The sequence below is a fragment of the Triticum aestivum genome, chromosome 5B (genome assembly GCF_018294505.1).
Source record: "Triticum aestivum cultivar Chinese Spring chromosome 5B, IWGSC CS RefSeq v2.1, whole genome shotgun sequence".
NCBI lineage: Eukaryota > Viridiplantae > Streptophyta > Magnoliopsida > Poales > Poaceae > Triticum > Triticum aestivum.
In genome coordinates, this window is record NC_057807.1 from 635628273 (window position 1) to 635645185 (window position 16913).

Here is a 16913-nt window from a genome sequence, read left to right on the forward strand (position 1 = left end):
AATACGTTTTTTCTAGCGCACTACCACAAAATATGCCGCATGGCCTAGAATAAATCGCGAGTGAATGTGAAATCCTTAGTTAACAACAAGATGCAACGTTTTTTCTTCCTAAAAAAACGCTGTTTTGCCGACTTTATACATTTATTATTCGTATATATACTCCAACAGTATTCATGGTACAATATGTTTTCTACTTCAAGCCTCTCTTTTTTCCTTTTCTTTTTAAACTTGATGAGGCAACTCAAGTCTCAAGCTGGCTGAACCGGACCGGCAGTCCACTCTGCTAATCAGCACGCGCGCGCACACACACTCGACCGGCCCTCCACTTTTCCCCACCCGAAACCCTCGCGTCCGCCGCCGCACCATGCCGCCGCCGCCGCCGGTGCTGCTGGACGAGCTCGTCGAGGAGGTGCTCCTCCGCATTCCGCCGGACGAGCCCGCATGCCTCGTGCACGCCTCCGCCGTCTGCAAGCCCTGGCGCCGCATCCTCGCCGGCCGGCGCTTTCGCCGCCGCTACTGCGAGTTCCACGGAACGCCTCCCATCCTGGGACTCTTCCATCAGCGCGTCCGCTTCGTCCCCACCTCCGCCCTCCTCCCCGCCCATTCCGGCCTCCCCGACTGGTTTACCATGGACTGCCGCCACGGCCGCGCCCTCTTCGCCCACATCGCCAACGACGAGAGCACCCTTGACCTCATCGTGTTGGACCCTGTGACGGGCCACCAGCGCCGCGTGCCCTGGCCCCATGACGACTGGACCAAGTGCAGTGCGGCGGTGCTCTGCGCCGTACAAGGCTGCGACCACCACAGTTGCCAAGACGGCCATTTCTTTGTGGCCTTCGTCGTGACCAAAAAGAGAAAAGTCTCATTGGGCTGGCTCTACTCATCCGAGACTCGCATGTGGAGCAACCTCAATTCTCTTCATCACCCCAATGTCAAATTTACCAATGACTTTGGTGAGTCTAGCGTCCTTTTGGGCGACGCTCTCTACTTCAATGGTGGTCGCATCATGGAGTGCCAACTTGGTACGCTCCGCCTGTCATTGTTCGAGAAGCCAATCGATCGCTATGGGATTCTCATGACAGCGGAGGACGGTAGGCTGGGATTCGCTGCTGTGGTGGATGTTACAAATCTAACACTCTGGTCGAGGGAGGCCGGACCCGAGGGAGCCATGGGATGGACAACACTCAGGGTAATTGATCTTAAGATGCTACTCCCTCATGACAACCTCTCGATCAGAAGTTTCGAAACAACTGAATATATCCCAACATTTGGAGGTGCGGTCTATGAGTTTCGGTGTCCTTGGGTGAGTGGCTTCGCGGAGGGCACACAGATCATTTTTATTACCACAAGTGTTGGTTCCTACATGGTCGATCTCAAGACAGGGCGAGTCAGCAAGGTGTCTGATCCTGGCAGACTATTCTTTCCCTTCATGAGCTTCTACATCCCAGGTAACCTGCATCTATATAACCCTGTGCACTCCTTTGTTACAATCTGTCAGTGACACTTGGCAACATGCAGTCAAAATATGGCACTTGGCACTCCTTTGTACACATCACATGATGGTATATTTCCTAAATTATTGCATTTCTGCAGCAATGGAAGCAGCTTCTACAAGCCAGGGGCAATGAGCTGGTGTTTCAAGTGCTTGGCAAGCTCGAGTTGCTGGATTAACGAGATGGTAATAGTGATGTTAGATATGGATAGATGGCACAAAGTGTGGCTTTGGATCTGTAAGGTTGCTGTTGGTGTTGGTCTTAGTTCATGGAACTTTGTTTAACAGGTTGTTGCCTTCTGCCTTCTGTACTTGCAGTTTGGAGGAACTTTATTTAAGAAGTTACTGCTTCCGCACTTAATTTCTAAGCAGGCTTTAGCTTGATCAAGGAAAAACACCAGGTCTTCAAGATCTTTTTTTTTCCATTCTTGACATGTCTGTGTCTCTCTTCTTCGGGAAAGGTGACTCGAGTTCATTTGATGTCTAAGCACTCATGTCCTTAACCCTGCCGAGTACGACATATATTGTCTGTGTCAGTTCCTAGGACACAGACAATAGAAATCCCAAACATACAAAGATATCTAGCAATGAGCCTCTAGCACTGGATTAGCATCAGCAGCTGAATCAACTACATTGGTAGAGAATGAAGGAATGACGCCTAATCTAAGCCCAAACCCATCGTTGCTGTTTGATTTTTACCACCGCATTGTCATGTGGCGTTGAATATCATACGGAAACCAACATTCGGTGGAAACCGGTGAAAACCACAAGAAAAAGATGTTTTGAAGTTTCAAAAAAATTTGAAAAAAAATTGGGATGTTAAGAGGATGATGTTTTATTGCCACACAAAATTTCAAGTTGAAACACATTACAAGATGAGCTATGAAAAAGTCAAAATCAGCGTTGAATAGTGACAAATAGTAATGTCACTATTCAGGGCTGAATTTGTCTTTTTCATAGCTCATATCTCGTAATGTTTTCCAACTTGCAATTTTGTGTAGCAATAAAACATCACCTTCTTAACATCCCACATTTTTTTTTCAGATTTTTTTGAAACTTTAAAATATGGTTTTCATGAAGTTTTCATTGAATATTGGTTTCCGTATGATATTCAGCCTGTGAACTTTTCGTGAACCTGATGTTGTGCGAAGACTCCAGGAATGGAAGCAGCTTAAGTTGTTCAAGCAAGGGCTTCTGGAGCAAGGGGGAGGTGGTAGTAACGATTGATGTGAGATTACCGCGTGTCTTTGCATTGGGTTATAGATGGAACAATGTTTAACATGTTGCTTCTGTGCTTCAATTGGAAAAAGACCTTTTCAGTCATTTTGTGATCTTCAGATATATGACAACACCAGCATGGCAGGAAGATGATTTGAATGGACAAAATGATTGACTCATAACATCTAATATATATAAGAACATCCGGCATACAAGTGATCAGCAACCTGTTAGTTCCTCTTTTTTTTTTTGCGGGGAAACCTGTAAGTTCCTTGGTTTAAAAAAATTGACACATGTATAGGCAATTAGCAAAGAGCCTCTAGCTAGTGTCAGACTTCAGCAGCTGAATCAGCTACTGAGCAAAATGAATTGAGCAAGCGACATGTGTCCAGAACGAAGAAGTGCCTGCAAAGCCCAAACTCATCCTCGCTGATGATTCCAGATCAAGTTCATCCTTGCTGATAATTGACTTAGGCGTGCTATTGTTGCTATCTTGTTAAGCCTTGAATTGCTTTATTTTAAGTTTGTTTGTAACAATAAAGATTATTTTAATTTGCATAGTTCAACCAAGTAGACAGCAAGTCACTTTGGTCAGTAATATATCCCTTTGAATTGTTTTCTGACCTTGATATCTATTCTTGCTATCTTTGTGATGCCTTGAGTTGTTCTATTTTAAGTTGGGTAGCTCAACAATGTACAGAACAACTCACTTTGGGCAGTAATATATTCTTTAATTGGTTCCTAATCTTGATGCAATAGTTAGTGTTAATGGCATGCTTGATCAGACAAAAAAATATTAATAGGGCTGAAGATTAGACCAAAAATATTCCCCTCTCATCAGTTTTTCATTACATTGCACAGTGAGATGTTTCCCTCAGCTCTATTTCTTGACATTGCAGGAGAAATTATTGAAATCAAATTTATTTTGGCATTATATCAAGGTCCTTTGAGGTCAAACCACATGATATGAAAGCAGCATATCATCTAGGGCTGAGCTAACTGTGAATTTGTGATCAGAACATCCTTGAAATATCGGGGACTGGGCAGCTCCCATGAAGACTGCTTGGACCTGTTCGCGCGTAAACGTGGAGACTGAAGAACTACGCCGCGTCATCTTTTCTTCGCTTCACTGAAAGAGAAGAGCACGCCCTTGTTTTAGGATAAGCTTTTATGTAAAATTGTAGTAAACCATTAGCTTTTACTATGTCACAAAGGAAAAACATTCCTTTTGAGTGTTGTAATTTGTAAATGTCTTCCCTGAGAAAATGCACGAGATGACTATAACCTGATATCTCCCTGAACTTAACTTTCCATGAGAAAAAAATTCCTCCCTATGGAAGGTTGGCAGCTCAAGCTGTTTTGAAGAGTATGCGATGCATTGGATGCGTAATGGTTGAAGAAACTTTGTTCCGCTGTCAGTGCTCTCATCGGGCATTTTCCTTCAGATTGGTACGTGGCAAAGGCGGATTGGTTCGACCCGACATAGGACAGACCACGGTTGTGTGAATTTTTTTTCCTCTGTTGTTTTTTCTATTTTTTTTTTGCGAGAAAACTTTCAATCTATTCATCTTCAATCATGGAAGTACAACAAATACCAGAAATAATAAAAATTACATTCAGATCCATAGATCACCTAGCGACGACTGCACGCACTGAAGCGAGCCGAACGCACGCCGCCATCATTGCCCCTCCTTCGCCGGAGCCGGGCAAACCTTGTTGTAGTAGACAGCCGGGAAGTTGTCGTGCTAAGGCCCCATACGACTAGCGCAACAGAACAACAACCTTCAATGAAGAGTAGCGTAGACCGGAAGGATCCAACCTGAAAACACATGAACATAGACGAACTACGACTAGATCCGAGCAAATCCACCAAGGATAGATCCGCCGGAGACACACCTCCACACGCCCACCGATGATGCTAGATACACCATCGAGACGGGGGCTAGTCAGGGAGGACCTTATTCCATCTCCAGGGAGCCGCCACCGTCTCGCCTTCCTGAGCAGGACCCCTAACAAAACGGGAAGAAACAACTAAAAACAGAGCTCTCCCGCCGACAAGGGCCGAGATCCACCGTGCTGCCATGACTCTAAGGCCACTGGTGACGAGGCGGACAGGCGGTGGTGCCGGCGAGAGGCGGGGAAATCCTAGACTTTTCTTGGGGAGGAGTCAACCTGCTGATGGATCGGTTTTTGCCAAGGTGCGTCTATACTATCTGCCTTACATTAGCCTCTTTTTCAATACAATGTAGGCAAAGATGTTACCCTCGAATGAAGAAGTATTTTTATTATGAAGAAAAATTCTATGTCGCGAAGAAAATTGTTCACATAGAATGAAGAATTGGAGACAATGTTTTATTGATACTAGATGATGCCCTGCACATTGCGAGTGGGAGCCGTGTTGAAACAAATGCACCAATAGGTGTTTATAGGCAACTAAAACTAATGTTAAAAGCAAATGTAAGAGAGCTCTTGGTTTGCATTTTAGAAACAATAAACCTACCAACTATGCGGAAAAAATGATGTCTAAAAAGAGAAAACCATTTATGTTGAACTCAACATGATGTTGACGTCATCTTTAACGCACATGTAAAGCATGCATTATATCTTTTTCTTCAAGCTTCCAACACATATACCATCCATGACATACAACAATTAATACAAAGAAATTAACTTGCGACTCCCATGATGTGATTCCCCACGGAAAAAGACATCCAATGCTTGATGAGGTGGCATGGTCTGCATGGATATATTAATTCAAAACTATAACTTATGTGTACATGCATAACTTGAGGATGTCGCACAATAAAACACAATAAGAGTCGCGCAAGGGGCGCTCCCTCGTTGGGTCGACGTGGACTTTTTTTTACTGTGACGATAGAAAGAGAAAAAAAAAACAGGGTGAAAACGCATCGATCCTCTGCCTCGTTGGAGAACTCACGCACGCGACCTCTTTATCGCTGGTTTCATCTCCTCCGCCCCCACGCCCCTCGTCCCCTCCGCTGTTGCTCCTCCGCCGCCGCCCCCGCCGCCGGCGAGGCGATCCCGCTGGATCTCCCCCCCCCCCCCCCCACTCACCCTGGTTTAGCGTCCGGAGATGTGGAACGGGACGTCCATGAGATGGGGCTGCCTTCACCTCCGCCCCACCCTTCCATGTGGCTCGCTCAGCTGCCAGCCGACCGTGATGGATGCGGTGGCGAGGACGACCGGCAGCCCCCTGGTGAGGTAATTTCTCCCATCCCCTTCCTCCCTCTAGCGGCCTGCTGCTGCTCCTCAGAAAATGGTCACCTGAATTTTGGGCGAAAATAACTCCTCTGAACCAAAGTATTTTCATGTGCTTGACTAGCGATTCAGAAAACAGTAACTGTATATATTCATGGTTAATTGATGACTACCAGAAGGTAGTTGCCTCTGATTTCTTTTACCTCCTTTGTGATGATGGTAGTTGCTTCATGCATATATCGATCATCATATTCGTCTTGTGGATATGATTAGTTTCCCATCTGGAATATTTTTCTTTTATCGAGTTAATGAATGTGTTCTTCAGGGTTGTCTGCCCTTGTGTCCCCAAATCATACCTGCATGCATATGCGGAACAAAGTTTACTAATTCGAGGACGACCACAATGTTTTCCTTTTGGGGGGATAATTTTCTGTGCTGATTTCGATTTGCAGATTAGATAGTTGGGTTTTTCTTGCATCTTGATATTTGTTGTGTAGGAAGCTGTGCAAGCAAGAGCTGCACTTGTGCAATTTCAAGGCATTACTCTTCTTCACCAGGTATAAATTGTGCTTGGGAATAAGAGTGCAGGCTATAGAACTATGAAGTGCAGTAGGTAGAATGCTTATTTGTACATGGGTTCATATGTTTAGAATTTGTCCTTTTACTATGTTTCTGATGTAACTGAAGAGTGAACTATCTTACTGTACATACAATATATTCTATTGCTAAGTATTGTGGTTGACATGGAGCTGTTGACTTAAACCTGTGTATCCGGGAAGCTGGTTGTAGTGTTGTACTTAGACCAAAACTGCCTTACTTCTAGCCTCCAAGCAATGCCAGTGTAGAATTAGTTCCTGCCAAATATTATTAGTTTTTTTTTGGATTGTGGTGGTTTCTTCCCTGTTCTTTCTCCTTTATGTTTCCTTTTTAAATAAATGTTCCTGCCTTCTATCAAATTATCTCACTTACTGTAGACATTGCGTTCTTGTTGAGAATGATAGGTTTTGCTGATTTGACGTCGAATTTTGCTTACTATTTCAGTATCCATGCCTTTTGTTGTAGCGTCAGTAGATCTTCTCTTCTCTCCATGTTTACTGTGAGATGATATATCTATTTCCATAACATATAGGTTTGACCAAAGGATGGATGTGTTTGCTGAAACAAAGTTGCAAAGAGATGGCATCGAGTTGAGTACAGGATTCAGAGTGATAAAGGTCTCTGATGATTTGATTGCAGTGAAGTACAAATCATCTGGTGGAGAATCATTGGTGCCATATGGGATGGTCGTTAACATCTCATCGAACTATCGGTGTTCCTTTGTTTTTGGATGCATGATCGGAGGACGAACCTGTCGTACTCGCAGCATGTGTCGCTGGTGTACACGCCGGTGCCGCCAAGAAGGTGACACCCTTCTTTCTTCATTTTGGCACTTAGCTTCTTGGACGTGGGGATTTGTTGCATTAATTATAGTGATGGTTGATGATGTTTTAGTTTTCCTGTATGCTTTTTAAAATTGTGACCCGCGAGTGGTTCAGATGATGTAGTTCAGTAGATAGGTTTTGCGATTTTACAAAATCTTAGCTGTCTGCCGCTGCGTCCAACAACCATCTTCTAATCTCCTTATTTCATGCCATTGTTGGTACCTTGCAAATTTCGTATGCTCCAGGAGGAGCAGGTGGTGTACGAGGCAGCCAGGTAAATCGGCTGCATCCACCCATTGTTATGGTAGTGGTATCAATCCAATTACCTTGAGTTCGTCTTACACCTAGCTGACTTTGGTCTGATTGTTTTCAAATGGATAGTTGCAATGGAGGAGGACGAGATCCACGAGGAGGGCTTCCTAGAGATATCACAACATCTCCAAATGTTACAACAAGGAGAAGAAAAGGCAAGATGTTTAAGGCTGGTGCACCCTGTTTAAATGAAGTAAGCTATGTATGTAGGAATGAGTACTGCAGATCTGAGACACCAAAGTACCAAACACTTGATAATTCAAGCACATCATTACTACCTGAAAGATCGGCATTCAGTAGTCAGTTTAGTGGTGAAGAATTAACATGTAATTATAGTTTTTCTTGTTTGAGTACAACAAAAGTTGTTTCTTCTTTTGGGGAAAGAGGTCAAAACTGGCTCCAGATAATTAATATGGTCCATGTTGTATAAAGAAATATTTTATCTTAGGAAGACGTATACTACACAAATGTAACGTATATTATTCCATACATGTGTATTTTCCATTTTGGTAATAAAACAATTGTTCACAGATGCTTGTCACTGTCACATTTTCTTCACATGTTTTCCATCACCACCACTATTAAGTATATGCCTACTCCCATCAAACCATCATTCTCCTTACTTTGCCTGGTTTAGTGGTTTTACAGTTTGGTGCTGAACAATATGAGAAAGCTGCTGCTGGAGGTGGTGGATTCGAGGGCGGTTTTGAAAATCCTATTGAGGATATTTTTGGTTCTCTTATGACCGTACTGGCAGAATGAATGATGTATGCCATCTATTCTGAGTTGTTAATCTTGTCTACTGCTACAGCAATGGGTAAATTTGTCGGGTTTCCCCTGTTGGTTACATTTTCATTGCTCTACTGTATGGAAAGCTGTTAAAACTAAAGAATGGCAACCTGTGGTTACTTCATACCATGGATTTGGTACAACACTGGATCTATTTTAATAATCCATCTGAATAAGCAGAACTAGACCCCATGGCAATTAAAATGTTGGTTCAGAATATATAGTGGCTTATATTATTTGTGTATAGAATAATTTTTTGTGGGCTATATAGAGCATCAGTTTAGCACATTTAACATTTGTTGTTACTAGGAATGCATACAGTTAGTTACTATTACCTTATATAGACTTGCAATGGCATCATCTCACAAAATTGCATGTGTTGTATTAAAGGCATCTAAAATAATTCTTTTCGGAGGTCAATGGCAAGAGGTGAATGATATATTGGTATTGTACAGAGTCTTCGATCCAAAGGTATAAAAATAATGCAGTGCCATAAAAATTTCTACTTATTATAGTGCAGTTTGACTATGTCAAAAAGGTGCGGGCGCACATCATTTACATTGGTCTATCATACAAAAATGCAGGGTAATGCTTGCTGGATATAGGGACTGCCGCAACCCACAGGTATTACATTTTAGATGTGGTTTTTAATATCTTTTCTTTTCTGCAATTCTTATGATGCTGGACTGATCCAACTCCATTATGTACAAATTAATTCCTTACTTGCACCCTTCATTCAGAAATCAGGTTCTAGAGTTACTGAGAAAGAGTATATGTACATCACCAACTCATTTTCAGTTGGACATTTCATTTTTCAGAATTATTGTTTGTTTAATAATGCTGCAGGTTTTCCATCGACAGATTCCAGTTGGTGTCACAAAGGATATATGCTCATTGGATTTGTTGATGTTGAAGCATCAGTGAGATCACATGAATGCGGAATCAGGGTGCTTATGAGATCACATGAATGAGGTATTACACCCGCTCCAAAAGTTTCTCAAATATACTCTAAATTTGTTGTATGTATGATGTTTCCGTTGTTCATTTCTGTTATTTTTATTTCTAATCCTAATAAGAATACAAGCAGTGCTCATATTCTTGTGTTGTATACAAAGTGCCCATATTCTTGTGCTATTATGACAAATTCTTTAGACACATAGAAGTCATATCTGGTTTACAACATATCTATCATTATGAAATTGTATTAATACTATACATCTTATCCGTCAGTTGCTCTTCCTAATCCGAAGGAACTTCTGGCCCGGAATCCAACTGAAACTAAATTTCAGAAAAAGTTTGTTGTGTATGCATGGAAATACACTATGAATCTCCAAATGTTCAGTGGTAAAATCTTGCAAGATGAAGAAGGTAGTTCTTCTTAATGGTAAAGCATGTATTGGATGATAGAGTTGATAGCATTTCAATCTCAGTGTTGCATATTACCATAAGGATTTAGTTAAGGTCAGACCTTTGCTTTAATAGTTTCTTCTAAATTGGACACAAACCCCATACCATGTCTTTGAGACGGAGTTGGTTCGCACTTGTACTGCTGGAGGGCATGCGTCTCTGTGAAGCCATTTTCATGCAGGTTCACACATATTTGTCTTCCACATATAGAAAACTAACAGACGTTAGCATCAGGTTATTTGTTTTCTTTTGTAAAAGGTATGGAAGCTTTAGTCTAATTAACAAAAGGAAGCTTTACTGAGCAAGACAGAAAAATAAATAAAATTACGACATGAATTGAATCAACATTTTAAATGCCAGCCAGATCAAAAGAAATATTTTTTTTTACATAATACTTGTTAGAATTATAGAAAAAAAATGAAGTCCTCCCTGTGCTGGATAGAACCTTCTCCAGTTCATGTTTAGTAGGGCACCAACTACTTTGTAGTATGCAAAAACATGATGAGGTCCATCGGCTCCTGAACCAAGCAGGGAAATAGTTCCGAAAGATAGACCGCCTTAAATAAGAGTGCATTTTTTGATTATTTCATGAAGCAGAGAGGATTTTAATAAGCCGTAAGGTACTAATTTTTTCCTATGTAGCAAAGTATAAAGATAGGGCCTCAAAATTTCAGTACTACTATCATTATCTTGGATCAGATGATGTTGGTTTTGTTATTCTACATGCCCTTTTGTAGTGCGTGAGGGACACAACTATATATGGTGCTCTTTGGATTGAGAATGTCAAAGCCGGCTATATTGATAGGCTTGTGCAGATTATTTCGAAAGAGACAGAGGTTGCTATGGTTTGTACATTCAAAAGGAAAATGTATCTGTTCAAGGCAGTGAGGTATGTCCCATGTTTACTCATACACACAACCTGTCTTGTACTTCCTGGTGGCAATACATTATTTGATATCATCTCTGTCTATTATTATTCGGGTTGATGTATTGGTTCTGTTTATCTCTATTATTAGAAAGTACTTGCAGCAGTGTCTTTCGGCTATAGCTAAGGAAGAAATATTCTGACATTTGTAGCTTCTAAATGTATTGTAGCACATTTGGATAGATTCTTCATTATCATAACAAATGTGATGATGCGGGTCTATAGACAGTTCTGAACATAAGCACTAGAAAATATGTTTGTCTGCGATGACCATATAAATAAATATGGTCTATCTCCAGTCTGAGTAATAGTGCTCAAACAAGTCAAATTCTATATTTTAGATTAGTGGTACATATTGTCGTCTTAGTGCTACCTTCAATTGGAGCATTGTATATGACGCTAAGCAACCAGTTCTGCAATCCACTTTTATTCATGCAATTATTTTTTGGAGCATTATATATTGCTTCCTGCATCTAAACTTTTATCATATACTCCATCCGTCTCGAATTAGCTGTTGCAGAAATGGATAAAAATGTATGTATATAGAACTAACATACGTCTAGATACATCTATTCCTGCAACAAGTAATTTCGGGCGGAGGGACTATATGTGTGAGCAAGCTGATAGACGAGGAGGCCGAGCCATCCCCAAGGGCGTCGACATCATCTTGCTCCTTGCCTCGTGGGGCGGAGGATGAGGAGGCGGGTAAGTCCACAGCGCCGTCGTCGTCGTTCTCGCCTTCGAGCGAAAGCGGGTGTTGAACGTGGTTGACCGAGGGTGTCGCGAGCAACCTGATCGTTTATGTAACCTAAGACTAGTGCCTGTTGCACCACATGCGCCCGTTGATATCTATGATCTATGATGTCAGCTGCTTTTCTTTTAGAGACGATCCATTGTCTGAATATGTTGCATTTGTACTACTTTTTCTAATAATTCCGGTCAGTTACTTGGTCATACACATTCCTGCGCTTTGAGTCTGATTTTATAATAATGCATAATACAAATAGGACAGGGACAGTGCGTGGTACTCAGAGGACTGTGGAATAAGCGCTAAGTTCATGCAATTGTGTTACGCGAACTGGAAAATGCTAATGGAAATGGATGCATACATTACTACACATAATAAGGTGAAAGGGGCGCACCCCACCTGGCACCGCCCTAGCTTCCTTTTAAGCGGCGCACCAAGGTGCGCCCCAACCACTAGTTTAAATCAAAGGTGGAGCTAGCTATTCAGATACAAAAGATAAAGATAAGAAAAATTCTATCATCACACACACACACACACAGAAAAACAAGGGTTAGGGGAAGGTATTTTCGAGAAGAGAAAGTTTAGACTCGGCCGACCATGGCGCTGCGCACTCATTAGCAATCGCTAATAGGCCACCCACTTGCCTCGAAACTTTATGTGCCACTCCAATATATTGCGTTGGAATATTGTGCCAAATTTTAAGCTCAACTAAATTCATTTGCTATGGCAACTAAATAGGAAACAATATCTAAAATTTGAAAAACAGTTTTAAAAATGTGAAAAAGTGAAAAATCCCCGTCCTTGCTTTTTCTTAGAAGAACATGCTTTACTTTATTGATCAATAGAGCGAATTACAGGAATAATAGCAGTATCATGAGGGTGTAACAGCCATACATGATGACCCTCCCCTAAATGTAAAGCATGTCGAGCTAAGCCATGAGCCTCCTTATTAGAGAGACGTCTCTCATGGGTGAAAGAACAAGACTGAAACTCCCTACTCGAGTCGATGATCTCCTGCACTATTGGAGCAATTGTACCCATAGTACCAGTTTGTATGTCCTTGACCACCAAAAGGTAATCGGAAGCTACCTTCAGATGAGTAAGTGCAAGGTCCCTGGCTAAAGCAATAGCCTCGCGGCATGCCAAAGCTTCCAATATGTTCGGATCGGTCATGCCATGGAATACCATCGCTGCTGACCCAGCAAATGCTCCTGATTGATCCCGACAAACCGCACTTATAGCCCCAACAGGAGGTTGTTTACAAACAGCAGCATCGACATTTACCTTCTGATGACCCGCCGGTGGTGGTATCCAAACTGGCGCCCGCTCCGGGGCTGTTTTAGGCTTCGTTATTTCATGTGACTTGGAGACAACACTCAAATCTGCCAGTAATCGTGTGATAAATGAATGAGTCCTCATGGGGCTCTGGTGCTCCCCTCCGTGGATTAGCTTTCGCCGCGCACCCCATATAGCCCATAGTGTCACGGTTAGCTTCGTGAACTCGGCATGAGGCATCGATTCTTGCATACTGAAGAGCCAGGCCTTTGCATTCGGTTCTGCTGTTGCTATAATATGCTCAACCAGCTCCGGGTCACCTAGCGCCCATACACACCGCGCCATTGTGCACGTGATGAGTGAATGCATCCACGAGTCCTCCTCTCCACAGATGGCACACCGCGGTGATGTGGACATATTACGATGATGAAGTACATCCGCCGTGGGTATAGAACATTGTGCAAGTCTCCACAGGAATACCTTCAGTTTTGATGGCACCGCAACCTTCCAGATATTGGACCAGCTAGATTCCTCTCTCTGCCTGTCAGCCGGGCCTGATCGCCCCTCGAGCCAAGCCTCCCGCCTTAGTTTTGTGTTGATGAGCATTCGATATGCCAAACGTATGGAGAAGGAGCCCTTGTGTTCATGAGCCCAAGCCCAAGAGTCTCTGCAGTGTCTTGTGGCTAGAGGAATATTGAGGATCACTTCCGCATCGATTGGGAGGAAAGTTGCACGAACTACGTCCTGCTTCCACCTGGCATTTGCGCTGTCAACGAGCTCGGACACAAACTGTGGCCGATGTTGGCTCAAGAAAACTATTGGTCTGAGCGACGCCTCTTTTTGAACCCAGTTATGCTGCCATATCAAAGTATCCTGACCATCACCTTTGCGTTTGATAAGACCCTGCGAGAGGATCTCCTTGCCCTCCACGATTGCTCGCCAAATTTGAGATGGTTGGTTACCTAGTGAGGCATCAAGAAAGTATGTAGTTGGGAAGTAGCGCGCTTTCAGAATTTTTGCACTTAGTGATTCAGGTGTTTGTAGGATTCTCCACGCTTGCCTTGCCAGCAAAGCAAGGTTAAACAGCTCAATGTCCCGAAAACCCAGTCCACCTTCATATTTCGGCCTTGTCATCTTCTCCCAGGAGACCCAATTTGTCTTCCTTTCGCCCCGTTTACTCCCCCACCAAAACTTGTGTATGATGGAGTTAATGTGAAGACAGAGGCCTCGAGGTAGCTTGAAACAAGCCATAGAGTAAACCGGGATAGATTGAGCTACAGACTTTATAAGTACTTCTTTTCCTCCAGATGACAGCACATTTTCCATCCATCCCTTAACTTTGTTCCAAACTCTATCCTTCAAATATTTGAAGGCCCCGTTTTTACTACTCCCGACGTCCGTAGGCATGCCCAAGTACTTCTCTGATAGACTCTCATTGTGAACATTCAGGGTAGTTTTCATGCTCTCTTTAACACCCTGCGAGCAGCCCTTGCTAAAAAACACCGAAGATTTGTCCAAGTTTATTTTCTGTCCAGAAGCATTGCAGTATGATTCCAACAAAGAGGATACCTGAATAGCCCCCTCAACACTAGCCTTGACGAACAGCAGGCTGTCATCTGCGAAAAGAAGGTGGCTTACCGGCGGAGCCGTATCTGCCACTTTGATCCCATGCACTGGAGATGACTCTGTCTGGTTTTTTAAAAGGCTCGAAAGGCCCTCTGCTGCCAGCAAGAAAAGGTAAGGTGATATTGGATCCCCCTGTCGGAGTCCTCGTGAAGGTGTAAATTTCTCAAGTTTCTTTCCATTGAACATAACCGAGAACTTGACTGAACATACCATCCTCATAACTGAGTTGACCCAAGCCGGTGCAAAACCCAGTTTAGACATGATAGCACGGAGGTAGTCCCATTCCAAACGGTCATAGGCCTTCATCATGTCAAGTTTAAGAGCACAAAACCCATTCCTCTTTGATCTATTCCTCTTCATAAAATTTAAACACTCATACGCAGAGATGATGTTATCTGTGATCAGCCTTCCCGCCACAAAGGCCGATTGCTCCTCCGATATGATCATAGGAAGAATGGACTTGAGCCTGTTTGCCATAACTTTCGATGCAATCTTGTAGAGTACATTACATAGATTTATAGGGCGGAACTGTGACAAAAGTGTGGGATTTGTTACCTTGGGGATGAGGACTAGGATAGTATCATTCAACTCCTCCACTTCTTCCTCACCTCTCAAGATTTTCAGAATGATAGTAGACACTTCATCCCCACAGAGCTCCCAATGTCTCTGAAAAAAATGCGCCGGGAACCCATCAGATCCTGGAGCTTTAGTAGGGGCCATCTGGATCAGCGCCGTTTTAATTTCCTCTCTATTGTACTCGCTCATCAGCTGTTGGTTCATCTCGTTAGTGACTTTGCGGGGAACCACGTCAATCACTTCATGCATATTCGTTGTCCCCTCTGATCTGAACAGATTTTTGTAGAAGGCCGTGACCATACACTCCATCTCTGTTGGATCTTCTACTGTAGTACCATCATGTCTTAGCAAACATTTTATCTTGTTCTTAAGGCGCCGCCTGCTGGCCCGTAGGTGAAAGAACTTGGTGTTCTTATCGCCCGCCGCCAGCCATGTTATTCGCGATCTTTGACGCCACATAACCTCCTCTCTGTGATAGAGCTCGATCAGGCGATCTTTAACTTTCTCCTCCTGACGAGTAGGTGTCGTCCTCGACGGGTCCGCACGCATGCTCTAGCTGAAGCTTTAGAGATCGGATCTCCTCCTTCACACTGCCAAACGTAGTTCGGTCCCAACGTTTCAGATTTGTTGACAGCGTTTTAATTTTTGCACACAATTCCGCAACCGTGGTTGCTCCTGGGCCTTGCCAGTGTTGTTCAATGGTCGCCTGAAAACCCTCATGAGATTCCCACATCATCTCATATCTGAAAGGTCTAGCTTGCCATGGCTGGTCATCTGCCAGTAAAAGTTGTAACAAAATCAGTATGTGATCCGATGTGGTGGCAGACTTGTGAGACAAAACGGCTCCTGGATACATACTGGACCACGATGGGGTAGCAAGTGCCCTATCAAGGCGCACTCGCGTGTATGTACCTCCGGCTACTCTCTTCTCAAAAGTCCAGTTGTTTCCCGAGAAGCCTAGATCAATAAGGCCACATGTGTCAACAGCATCCCTAAAACCATTCACCTGTGTCATGCACCGATGACCAACCCCGTCATGTTCATTCAGGCTCAGTATTTCATTGAAATCACCAAAGCATAACCACGGCAGATCATTATCCTCAGCTAGAGATCTCAACACGTCTCAAGTCTTGCCTCTATCACTGACTTTGGCTTCGCCGTACATCACTGTGAGCCGCCATGGTGGAGCACCAGGCATAGTAACATGAGCATCTATGTGATAAGCAGAGTAACTAAAATTTTCGATCTTTATTTCATTATTCCAAAAGATACCGAGACCACCACTCCTACCAGAGCTACTAATAGCAAATGCATTATCATAACCTAGGGTGCTTGCCAAGTTTTCCACTCTAACTCTAGGGAGTTGAGTTTCAACTATACAAAGCACCAACGGGGCAAACTGCCTCGCGAAATCGCGAAGCTCTCGAACTGTCGCGGGTTTGCCCGCCCCGCGACAGTTCCAACATGAGAGACTCATTGGACCCGGCGGAGCTCCTCAGAGGAGCCCGCCACGCTGTCCATATTGCTTTTGTTTGGAGAACTACCATGCTTTTGCTTCTTTCTGTCCCTTGGGGTGACGTAAGGTGGTGGAGGAGGAGGGACAACAATGACCCCCTGCATGGATGCATCCAGCGAGCCACCCCTGATGCTCTCAGAAGCCTGCTCATCCATGTTCAGCTTGCGACTAACCGTGGTTTGGGGACGGACGGTCCCTGCATCATCGCCATTGTTCTTGAGAGGGCTCTCCGCCGTATCCTTGAGATCATCATCATCATCTCTGTCAACTTCCTCCCCTAGACCGGCGTCCTCCGATGACCGTTTCTTGGCTCCATTGTTCCTTTCGCGGCCGCCTCCACGGGCATGTCCACGGCCTTGTGTGGAGTTCCCCCTGTTCCAGCTCAGGTC

The 16913-nt window shown here is 43.6% G+C and overlaps 2 protein-coding genes across 20 annotated transcripts; both read left to right on the forward strand.

The window, feature by feature from the left end:
- The first annotated feature begins 268 nt into the window (after positions 1 to 268).
- On the forward strand, positions 269 to 1959 carry LOC123117282 (uncharacterized). Its single transcript, XM_044538063.1, has 2 exons — positions 269 to 1448; positions 1594 to 1959. Exons 1-2 carry the CDS (start codon positions 365 to 367, stop codon positions 1626 to 1628), a joined length of 1119 nt encoding a protein of 372 aa, XP_044393998.1. The 5' UTR covers positions 269 to 364; the 3' UTR covers positions 1629 to 1959.
- Positions 1960 to 5751: 3792 nt separating this feature from the next.
- Positions 5752 to 11737, forward strand: LOC123113802 (uncharacterized). 19 transcript variants are annotated; one of them, XR_006456225.1, is made up of 10 exons: positions 5767 to 5932; positions 7059 to 7330; positions 7596 to 7624; positions 7732 to 7855; positions 8300 to 8429; positions 8842 to 8922; positions 9036 to 9075; positions 9298 to 9423; positions 10596 to 10747; positions 11347 to 11737. XR_006456225.1 is itself a non-coding variant. In XM_044535114.1 (5 exons), exons 1-4 carry the CDS (start codon positions 5805 to 5807, stop codon positions 7771 to 7773), a joined length of 471 nt encoding a protein of 156 aa, XP_044391049.1. In that variant the 5' UTR covers positions 5767 to 5804; the 3' UTR covers positions 7774 to 7817; positions 8311 to 8835. The 19 variants fall into 19 exon arrangements, 2 of the variants coding, with proteins under 2 accessions (XP_044391049.1, XP_044391050.1); XR_006456219.1 differs by having other exon boundaries at positions 8300 to 8479; positions 9682 to 11737; XR_006456214.1 differs by having other exon boundaries at positions 9298 to 10747.
- The last annotated feature ends 5176 nt before the right edge of the window (positions 11738 to 16913 follow it).

Coding starts and splice junctions, on each gene's coding strand:
- LOC123117282 (XM_044538063.1), top strand. CDS start 365: ATGCCGCCGCCGCCGCCGGTGCTGCTGGACGAGCTCGTCGAGGAGGTG. Junction 1,449..1,593: donor CATGAGCTTCTACATCCCAG/GTAACCTGCATC, acceptor GCATTTCTGCAG/CAATGGAAGCAGCTTCTACA.
- LOC123113802 (XM_044535114.1), top strand. CDS start 5,805: ATGTGGAACGGGACGTCCATGAGATGGGGCTGCCTTCACCTCCGCCCC. Junction 5,933..7,058: donor ACCGGCAGCCCCCTGGTGAG/GTAATTTCTCCC, acceptor CATAACATATAG/GTTTGACCAAAGGATGGATG. Junction 7,331..7,595: donor ACGCCGGTGCCGCCAAGAAG/GTGACACCCTTC, acceptor CGTATGCTCCAG/GAGGAGCAGGTGGTGTACGA.